Raw genomic sequence first — 10500 nt, 5'->3', positions numbered from 1 at the left:
GCGAAGCATTATGGGAAACAAACGGCACTTTTTCTGGTGATGATGTTTTAAGATTCGCGTGAATATATTTCATCAATATGAAGGTTAGTACTTACAAAAGAACAGCAACGAAACTTTTTCTCGTGCTTTTAAGAGGAGTTTGTTTCAGTTAAGCGGTCGTCAACGAGCTAGCTACTCGTGTAGTTTCAAGCTATCGCGTTAGCTCAGGTAAATTTTGCCTTTCGCTTCTGTATTTTGTCGTACTTTTCTATTTCTCCTGTAATGTCAGAGGCAAATCATGCAGCGTTACAGCAATTGCGTCCTGTCCTGGGACTGCTAATGTAATCTGACGAATAGCAGCTGCCTTACTCTGGTAGAAAATAAGGTTTTATACACGAAGAGATAACAACGTTGGTATATGTTAAGTCTTATATTGTTAACCCTCAGTTAAAGAAAAGTAACACAAAATATTACATAGTGTTGTTATTTAATTGTATTTTTAATAATAGAGGCAATAATAGAAAAATTATACACATCTCATCATTCTCCGTGGGCCCTCCTTTTGTCGTAATAAATAATTCTTTCCCTTCATTATCATATCTGAAATAAGGAACCGATTTGCAATTTTCAATTCAGCACTTCAGTAAAGGACCACAGTACTTTAAACATGATTTCCCCCCCTTTCCCAGATTACACATTTGATCTGTTTTTTCTTTGGTTGCGTATACATATTTAAAATGTCACAATAATGCATGTACATGATAAAAATATCCTGAAAAACTATAGAAACAAAGTTTTCAAATGATTATCTCACTTATTAAAGGCCAACCTGACCTTGTGTTTATGTAATTGCCCACTACACCGACCACCAAGCATCTGCATTAACATGCAATATGTTGTTTATATTGCTGTGTAGAGCAATCTTTCAATAGGCTTGTGGGGACTGTTCTGATTCACTCACATCTGGAGGTTTTACAGCATGAATGGCCTATTTCATGTCTTGCTGTTGCATCTAAGTATGATTTACATTTAAACATAACAAATCACTCCAAAAAAGTAATTTGAAAAAATATATATATATTTTTCCCTTCCTGGATTTAAGATAAATCTGAAGAAGATAGTTATTCAGAGGTATGAGAAATGATTTAAAAATGAAAAAGTCCTCTTTGTGTCGCCAGAGTTTTTTCGTTCTTGCTGACAAAGCCTGGGCAGGATCTTATGTTCTGTACAAGTGGCAGAAAAGTCTTGGGAATTACATTGCTGTCGCTGGGTGAGTAACGGCGTCTTTAAGAAAGCTGTTAACATCAGAACAGGGGAAAGTCTGACATTTTTCTCCCATCACACAGACAGGATAGCACAGTGAAAATATTTGATCGACATGGACAGAAGTGGACTGAACTCAACCTTCCGGGGTAAATTAGAGAAAGTCTGTAGGATCCCAGTTTGATCTCCTAAAGCAGAATGTTAACTTCCTCTGTTTCTGATGTTACCTGGTAGGCGCTGCGTGGGGATGGACTGGGACAAGGACGGAGACATCCTGGCAGTGATTTCCACAAAGTCCAGCTCCATCTTCCTCTGGGATGCCAGTGTCAATAAAACATTTCACATAGACAGTGGCATGAGGTATGTAGAGAGTTAACTCTGGGCATGTGACCATGATCTGTTACAAATAGTCTAATGCTCTGAGTTTGTTTTCTTGTTGGTTTCAGCAAAGATCAGATGAGTTTCCTCCTGTGGTCAAAAACTGCCCCCCTGCTGGCTGTAGGGACGGCAAAAGGAAACCTGCTTATCTATAATCAACAGACGTCACGCAAGATACCCATATTGGGTAACGCTCACACACCACAACCAGATTTTTAAGATTTTGTTCACCTTTTTGTCTGTTGTATTGATTGTGTCTCTTTTTTCCCTGCTTGTTGCTGAAGGTAAACACACCAAGAAAATCACATGTGGGTGCTGGAGCTCCCAGAATCTCCTGGCTCTGGGAGGTGAAGACAACAATCTCACTATCAGCAATCATGAAGGAGACACAGTCAGACAGGTAGTCATGCTGACGACCTGAGTGGTGCTCCGTCCTGACAGCACGAGGATTTTATGATCAGAGTTTTGTCATTTTTAAAGATTATGGAAGCAACACGAAGGATTTGAAAGTCGGAGTAAAAACATCCTGCTGATTTTCCTGATCTTTTGTCAGATGCCGCTTCGAGGTGAGCCGGCTGAAATATTTTTCTCGGTGATGAAAACTGATGAAAGGTCCCCGCAGGGGGAAAATACTGTAAGTTATTTTATGCATCTTTGACATTTTTATACAGCAATTCACACTAATTGTCCTTAACTCTCGTCAATTAAAGGATAAAGAACAAATTCATCACTTCTTTATCTTGTGGCATATTTTTGTTTCCTGCAGCTGAACCTGGTTTGTGGCTGTTTCTTTTGTTCTCTGAGGAGAACTGACCTCAGTTGGGTTTTTCAGGATGTCGATTTGATTAATATGAAATTCATATACAAAGAAATTCACAATCAGGTCAAAGGAAAACATGCAACATGAGAAAATAATACGGACTTTATAATTTCATATTAATGATCTGTAAGACTGTGCAAATAAAATAATATTTTATCTTTTTAAACCTCATTTACTTCCATTTTACTTATTCAATTTACACTTCCTAGTTTCATTTTATTACTGAAATGTTAGATTTATTTCCTTATTTTTTTATTTTATTTTTGTCATTTTTTTGCAATTTTCACTTTTATTCATAAGGTATACATCTTAATGTTGTCGTGTTAGATGTTCTTCATTCAAACCCACGTGTATGGTAAGTTCCTGTAATGTTAGTGTTATGCGGTAAACCAGTGCTTGACTTTCTACTTCCACACAAGGTCCTGAATGAGGTTTAATCTTTCAAACGCTCTGCTCTCAGGTGAGTATGTGTGTGGACAAGAAGATACTGACGCTGTTCAACATAAATGACCCCAACAACCCAATCGAGCTGGCCTTCGAGCGCCAGTACGGCAACCTGGTGTCCCATCGCTGGTACCGTTCGCCATTCTGCTTAACAGCAAGGTGAAGGTTTTTGTGCCAAAATTCACTGCTTGGTTTCCAATTGCGCAGGTTTGGTGATGGGTACATACTGATTGGCTTTTCCCATGGATACTTCCTGGTTATTTCCACCCACATCAGAGAGATCAAGTCTGAGCTCTACCAGGCTCGCAACCACAAGGATAGTCTGTACAGCGTGGCCGTCTCAACTTCGCTAAACAAAGCCGCTTCCTGTGGAGACAACTGGTACGCATTTATCTAGCTGAAGTTTTCTTTACTTTGTTGAAGGAAAAACAGAACATTTTGTGCCTCTTTTGCAGCATAAAGATCCACGAGCTGTCTGATCTCAAAGACATCAGCAGTGTCATTCAGTTGGAAGATGAGACCAAAGGTTACCCAGTCCTTCTGTTCATCCAGTGAGATTTTGTAGGACTGTGCTGAGCGTGTCCCCCAATCCTCTGTCTGTCCTCCTGCAGGTCTGGATCAGCTGAACTGGACAGATGACGGCCAGCTGCTGGCCCTGTCCACTCAGAGAGGAACGATTCATGTCTTTTTGACCAAACTACCTATGCTGGGAGACAGTTTTGGCACCCGGCTGGCCTTCCTCACCTCCCTGCTGGAGGTCACTGTCTCCAACCAGGTGGAGAGGGTGAGAACACACTCATACACACACATACAGTTATTACTCAAAAGACGTAACTCTACAATAGGAATAATCGACCAAAACTGATCTACAACTGGGTTACAGGCAGAAGTGGGTATAGTACCAAAAATTGTACTCAAATAAGAGTGGCACTACTTTAACATATTTTACTCAAGTAATAGTAACAAGTATCCATCCAGGAAATTACTCAAGTAAGAGTAAAAAATGATTTGGTAAAATGTCTGCTCAAGTACTGAGTAACTGATCAAAACATCAATCATTTTATGTTTAAAAATGACATCATCAGACAGAACAAAATATACATTTACATGGAAATGTTGGCATTTTAAATTTCAAAATGAAATAGTTATATAAGTAGCATAATTACAAAAAAAATGAAATCGGGCAACAAAAAAAAAAATCTAAATTATTTTCTTTCAGTATTAAACTTATGAAACTTTGAACAGATGTGTATCTACATCCGGTGAGGTTTTGGTTAAAACACGTTTGCTCTTCATTCAGTGAAGTTACTCACAGTGAGTCGAGCATCCAGAGATACTATCACTCAAGTAACAGTAAAGTGCTTCATAATAAAATTACTCAAACGTACAGTGTAGTAAAAATACTCCAAAAAGCAAGTTGCTCAAGTAAATGCTACCCAACTCTGTTTGCAGGAGAGTCCCATGTCCATCCAGGTGGAGGTGGAGCCCACGTTCGTTGCCTTGGGACCGTACCACGTGGCCGTGGGGATGAACAACAAAGCCTGGTTCTACGGTAAAAACACTTTATAAGAGTGGGTCTGTTTCCTTTTTCTTTTAGCTTCCCTTCAAATCTTTTGTGCGTTACTTAGGCTTGTCAAAGATAAAGGACGTTGAGTATTTGGGGACCATAGTCAGCATGCGCCTCAACGCTGACTACGCAGCAGCTCTGTTTGAAGGAAAAGTACAGCTGCACATGGTGAGACATCTGCTGTTTTGGGCTGAGCCTCTCCTGTAAAACAAGCTCCAACACAAACATTCACATGTCTGTTCCAGATCGAAGGCAGAGACGCAGAGGACAGGAAGCAGATGAAACTTTTCCCAGATGACGACAGTAAAGGCCGGATCCTTTGCCACGCTCTCACTGCCGAATTTCTTTATTATGGCACCGACGTAAGGATCACATGGTTCTTATCAATGTGGTTCTCATTAAAGCTATCAAAGGAAAAGCATGAGCCTCTCCTCCAGCTTGTGACGCTGCGCTGTTTTCCCTCAGCTGGGTAATGTGGTGTGTGTGCTGCTGGAGGACTGGGAAACCGTGAACGACTACAGCCATTCGGTCAGCGTGAGGAAGGTGTTCCCTGACCCAAACGGCACCTGGGTGGTGTTTATCGATGACAAGAATGGAGGCTTCTTGTTCTCTCCTGCCAACGTCAGTAGATGTTCACGTCTTAAACTGAATGTACACTTGAATGTGCCACTTGTTTAGTATTTATTTCCTTATGTTGAACATGTAGACGTCAAATGTTTGAACAATTGTTGGAACAATAACTGTTTATTTTCTGCTTCTGCTTTAATGGCCGTTGCTTATAGTTTTGCATTATTTGACACAATTGATCCAAAATTAGTTAAAATGACAAAGCCTGAAAATGACTTCAGGATTTCCAGTTCTACAGAAGTCTGAAAAATAAAGTAAAAAGCGTAGAAAAATGTTTATTTTTCTTCAAGCTAGCTAGTGTTAGGAATAAGTAATTTTTTTTTGTTTTCCCCTATCTCATTTAGCTGCTTGCATGCTGGTACATACACACACACACACACACACACACATACGTGCACACGCATGCACGCATACGTACATAAGGGTATATAAGTGCATGCATTTATATATCTTTATATATGAGGGAGATAGAGGCCTAGAAAAGGAATCTGTTGTTTTGCTGTGTTTTCCCATAAGGAAACATGGCGATGGACCAGTTCGGTTTTAATAAACGGGATTCATGAATTCAACTCTCTGAGTCTTCTTGAACCAAGCTGGAGAACGGATCATCTCCACCACTAGCTAACTGATTTTCTGTCTGCTATATGTATTAATGTATGTAAATACATGAAAGTCTAAAAAGTGTGATATTCTGAAATGGAGATGTTCAGAAACCCCGATATTTGGAGGACTTTTAAAGACACTTTTTGTGCGTTTCTTGGTTTCCAGGCAACATTGTCCTGTTTCGAGCTTCCCAACTTTTCCCCCACCATAACAGGAGTGCTGTGGGACAACTGGCACGCAGACAAAGGCGTATTTGTGGCTTTCGACGATGACAAGGCCTACACCTACGCTTTGCATAAAAGGACAATATACGGTAGGGCGATGCCACGTCTTACGATCAGACACACGGTCAGTTATGGCGAGACGCTTGTTCACCGTTGCTGTCGTCGTGTTCAGGTCCGCGGGTGGTGCTGGTGGGTAGCACTGCTCTGCTCTACTCCCAGAGGCCGCTGCTCTTCTACAACGGCGAGCTGACCTGTCAGACGACCAGCGGGAAGACAAGCGAAGTAGTTCTGCACACACACTCGTTTCTCAAAACCTCGCCTGACAAACTGAAAGACTCCCCTTCAGAGCTCAGCAAGCAGATCAGTCAGGCGCTCCAGCTCAAAAGGTCAGTCGGTCGGTCGTCACTGGAAACACTTTCCTGTTTCAAGTATGTTTAGACGTGAGAAGGTTTCATTTGACTAAATGCTGCACGGATGGAAGAGCTTCCTTTGTGAAGCGAGATCATTTGACAGCCAGAAGATTGGGAGGGTGAACTTGTCTATACTTGCTTTTTAAGTAACAAATGTAAAACGGTTGTTTGTGAGTCATCAGTCAAGCCGAATAGAGGTGAACTGACCGGTCCAGCAGAAAGTTAGAAGATGGAAGCGACCTGTGCACTTTAACCTTATGTGTCTTAAATCAATAAACGCCCAGCAGAATGGTTTGATGTGTGTTTGCAGATTCAAGGAGGCTTGGACTCTGTGCACGTCTGGAGGCAGTGAAGCTGACTGGGCTGAAATAGGCAGAGCCTGTCTGGTCCACATGGAGGTGGAGCTGGCCATCCAGATCTACCGGATGAGTGGCAACGTGGGCATGGTCATGTCCTTACAGTCGATCAAGGTTCGGTGCTCTCCTCCTATCAGATATCTCCGTCAACAACGCAACACCTCTCCCTTATTTTGAATTGAAATCTTTTCAGGGTATAGAGGATAAAAACCTACTGGCAGGACATTTGGCCATGTCCTTGGAAGAATACAACCTGGCCCAGGACCTTTATCTGTCCTCCAGCTGCCCAGCAGCTGCTCTGGAGGTTTGTTCACATTCAGTTTTATGATCAATAGGTTTTGGTTTTGGTATGTGGCGAAACCTCTGGCTAATAAATGTGTCATAAACAGTAAGGATCACATGATGATGTGTTGTTTGTGTTTAAGATGAGAAGAGACCTGCTGCACTGGGACAGCGCTCTGATGTTGGCCAAGAGGCTCGCAGAACAACAGATTCCCTTCATTTCCAAAGAGTACGCCGTCCATCTGGAGTTCATGTAGGTGCAGACACACACATCTCACACACGCACACACACACACTGTACGTACCATTTAAGAGACTGAATCTGAACTGATTTTAAATCCCTCTCCTTCCAGTGGCGATTATGTGAACGCTTTGGCACACTATGAGAAAGGCTTGATGCACCAGAATAAAGTAAGTTCAATCACAACCTCAGATTTTAAGGCTAAGATTTGAGTAACGAAGAGCTCACATTATATTAATTAGTTTCTTTTTAAGAATGTTTTGGCACATTGAAGCTAGTTATCGTTTTCAAAACTTTATTTAAAACTTAAAATGAAGTTTTTGAAAACGTTCACTGCAAAACCACGCAATCTTACCAAGTACTTTTAGTCTAGTTTCTAGTGAAAATATCTAAAACATAACTAACTTACAAGTAACTTTTTAACAAGATATAAGAGCAAGTTTTAATTCTTGGCAAAAAGTTACTAGTTCCACTGGCAAATGATTTCACTTACAAGAGGAAATTATCTTGTTGTAAGTTAAATAATCTGCTTTGTTCCAATTCCAGTTTTCTTCCCAAATCCTCCTTAGTTTTCAGAATTATTCTTTTTATAGAAAGCCATAAGCACAGCAGCAAATAACTAAACAGTAGCACAGAAATACACTGCATCAATTAATTAGTAAAGTTCAGAGGATTTTATCTTTTCGAAGCAGAACGAATCATAAAGCAAATCTCCTTCCCTACATTTGATGTCAGGGTTCAAATCTACAAAGTGTGAGCCTTGCTGTTTGTAAATGACAAGGTGCAAAATATTGGGTGCATAATAAAAACAAATGCTTTCTGCTCTGCCCACATTCTCCTCCTCCTCTTTCTGTGCAGTTCCAGGAGCACGACGAGGCGTGCCAGGCGGGAATAGCCAGGATGTCCATCAGAATGGGCGACATCCGGAGAGGAGCAGCTCAGGCCGTCCAGCACCCGAGCAGAGTCCTCAAGAAGGAATGTGCAGCCATACTGGAGAGCATGAAGGTAGAAACGGAGATATTTATCTGAAACGCTAGAGGGGAGACTCCACTTGTTGCTAATTTCCTCTCTGGTGAGTCTCTGGAGTCAGAAGAAGCAGATCTGCTCCTATAGTAGCGTTGCTGCAGAAACAGCAGCTCCCTGAGCTCATGCAGTTTCCCTTCATTGAAATGAGATATTGTGAATACCTTTAAGGAAGAAGGTTCTTCTTTTTTATTTGTAAAATACAACCAGATCTAACAACTTCATTTTCTCTTAAGACCAGAGCTGTTTGTGTAACAGATTGCGAGGAAAAATTACCGTTTACTGAAAGCAGACAGTTATTTTGTACGGCAAAAGAAAAGAAGGGGGGAATGTAACCTGCTGCAGGGCTTTTACAAAAAACAACTTACAAAACACTAATTCTCACCTGAAATAAGAATTTCAGGTGAGAAATTCCTGAAATAAATGTCCACACACCATAATAATTTTAGACCTTGAAACGTTAAGTTAAATCAGTGCTTTTTATTACTGAACTAATCAGATAATGTAACTGATTATGTGAGGCAGATTTTGTTCTCAAGGTTTTAAGGCGATCCTCGTCAGGATAGAACTTGGAGTTATCTTTAATAAAAATGTAAAAGTTTATTTTCTACCTCTTTGGTCAGCTCTCTTTAACTCATGTGTTTCTAAAAAAAAATGCAGCATTGATTTTACTTAGAGGTCAGATTCTCTAGTCCGGACTGTGTGAATCTGTTTCCTCTGATTATCATTTCAACACCTTAGTCATTAAATGTCATTTTGAAATATCAGGAGAGATGTTTTTTGTTTTTGTCTGAACTTAATTGACCGTTTAACGTTTTTGATGTCTTGATTTCTGTCGTCTTTGTTTTTCTTTCTCCTTGCAGCAATTCTCCGAAGCTGCTCAGTTGTATGAAAAGGGGTTATATTACGATAAAGCTGCGTTGGTTTACATTCGCTGCAAGAACTGGTGAGTTACACCTTCAGCACTCGGCATCGCTTTGTGTTTTCACTCCAGTGTCCTCCAACTCTTTCCTTCTTGTTTCTTCAGGGCGAAGGTGGGAGAGCTGCTGCCGAATGTTTCCTCTCTAAAGATTCATCTCCAGTACGCAAAGGCCAAGGAGGCGGATGGCAAGTGGGTTCTCGGCTACTCTGTCTTATTCCTCTGATAAAAGCCGAAAAGGTTCAAACAAATCTGACGCAAAACGTTCTGTGCACATCAGATATAAAGAGGCAGCTCAGGCCTATGAGAGCGCAAAGGACTGGGATAACATGATCCGTGTGCTGCTGGACCACCTGAACAATCCGGAGGCTGCAGTTCGGGTTGTCAGGGAGACTCAGAGCATCGACGGAGCAAAAATGGTTGCCAGGTGGGATAAACAAGCCCGAAGATGGACGCACAACCAAAAGCTGCTACGTTTTTTTCATTGATTTAATGATTCTACACTTCATTTGCGTCAACATATTTATCCAAAGTTTCAACATCAGTCAGTTTAGTTCCTTAAGACACAGTTCCTACAACTATTCATTATAGCAGCATTAACTCTCTCTGACAAACTACACTGGAACATTAATACCTTTGATACCTTGGGGTTTTTTTTTTTATCGGTGGTCTCCAAAAGTAATTTGCTATATTCAAAATCACAGTTGATCATTTCAGCTCGCAGTCATTTTGTTTCTTTGTGTTCCCGTCGTTTGTTTGTGCCCCAGGTTCTTCCTGCGGCTGAACGACTACGGCTCAGCCATCCACTTCCTGGTTCTGTCTCAGTGTAACGACGAAGCTTTCCAGCTGGCTCAGCAGCACGGACAGATGGAGGTCTACGCAGACATCATCGGTCAGCTACGCCGTAAACCTGCATCCACATCTTACAGCTTGACTGTTGAGGGTTTTTGTTTTTTTTTTCTGCTGTTTGCAGCCGTTCTTCTAACTTGAGCCTCGGTCATTGTTAGATTTGCTGAGTTGTGTTTGTGGTGGGCAGGTTCTGCAGCCACGCAGGAGGACTATCAGAGTGTCGCTCTGTACTTTGAGGGAGAGAAGAAACACCTTCTGGCTGGCAAGTTTTTCCACAAGTGTGGGCAGTACAACAAAGTAAGAGGCCGTGACTTATTTGTTCACTCATTATTACTTTCATAAAGGTAATGGTTATGATCTCCTTTTAGGCTCTAAATCATTTCCTGAAGTGTCCAAAAACCGAAGACAACCAGGCGATTGAGCTGGCCATTGAGACGGTAGGAGCTGCTCGTCTTTAACTGAGTTTTTAAGTTAAAAAAAATTATAATAATTATCCGTTCAGCTGACTGGGTGCT

At 41.2% G+C, this 10500-nt stretch overlaps 1 protein-coding gene across 2 annotated transcripts in view; it reads left to right on the top strand.

Annotated features, from left to right (window-relative positions):
• The window catches only part of wdr19 (WD repeat domain 19), a 13527-nt gene continuing 3027 nt past the window's right edge, over positions 1 to 10500 (top strand). For both annotated transcript variants that reach the window (XR_015762575.1, XM_014980875.2), the window contains exons 1-28: positions 1 to 83; positions 1158 to 1249; positions 1326 to 1391; positions 1477 to 1602; positions 1689 to 1807; positions 1905 to 2020; positions 2174 to 2254; positions 2901 to 3013; positions 3092 to 3265; positions 3340 to 3410; positions 3496 to 3668; positions 4337 to 4436; positions 4513 to 4619; positions 4697 to 4813; positions 4917 to 5072; positions 5847 to 5994; positions 6078 to 6291; positions 6626 to 6785; positions 6865 to 6975; positions 7097 to 7206; positions 7307 to 7364; positions 8053 to 8199; positions 9081 to 9163; positions 9245 to 9328; positions 9417 to 9563; positions 9904 to 10028; positions 10173 to 10282; positions 10354 to 10422. Coding sequence is in view for 1 of the 2 variants with exons in the window: in XM_014980875.2 (XP_014836361.2) it covers positions 78 to 83; positions 1158 to 1249; positions 1326 to 1391; positions 1477 to 1602; positions 1689 to 1807; positions 1905 to 2020; positions 2174 to 2254; positions 2901 to 3013; positions 3092 to 3265; positions 3340 to 3410; positions 3496 to 3668; positions 4337 to 4436; positions 4513 to 4619; positions 4697 to 4813; positions 4917 to 5072; positions 5847 to 5994; positions 6078 to 6291; positions 6626 to 6785; positions 6865 to 6975; positions 7097 to 7206; positions 7307 to 7364; positions 8053 to 8199; positions 9081 to 9163; positions 9245 to 9328; positions 9417 to 9563; positions 9904 to 10028; positions 10173 to 10282; positions 10354 to 10422 (3183 nt within the window). In the remaining variant the exon portion in view is untranslated. The remainder of the gene's footprint in view (positions 84 to 1157; positions 1250 to 1325; positions 1392 to 1476; positions 1603 to 1688; positions 1808 to 1904; positions 2021 to 2173; positions 2255 to 2900; positions 3014 to 3091; positions 3266 to 3339; positions 3411 to 3495; positions 3669 to 4336; positions 4437 to 4512; positions 4620 to 4696; positions 4814 to 4916; positions 5073 to 5846; positions 5995 to 6077; positions 6292 to 6625; positions 6786 to 6864; positions 6976 to 7096; positions 7207 to 7306; positions 7365 to 8052; positions 8200 to 9080; positions 9164 to 9244; positions 9329 to 9416; positions 9564 to 9903; positions 10029 to 10172; positions 10283 to 10353; positions 10423 to 10500) is intronic.

Source organism: Poecilia mexicana, unplaced genomic scaffold, assembly GCF_051168715.1.
Source record: "Poecilia mexicana isolate PSO_F unplaced genomic scaffold, ASM5116871v1 scaffold_1, whole genome shotgun sequence".
In the NCBI taxonomy this organism is placed as follows: Eukaryota; Metazoa; Chordata; class Actinopteri; order Cyprinodontiformes; family Poeciliidae; genus Poecilia; species Poecilia mexicana.
Note: the sequence above shows the minus strand (reverse complement) of the source record. Positions and strands in the feature narration are given on the sequence as shown.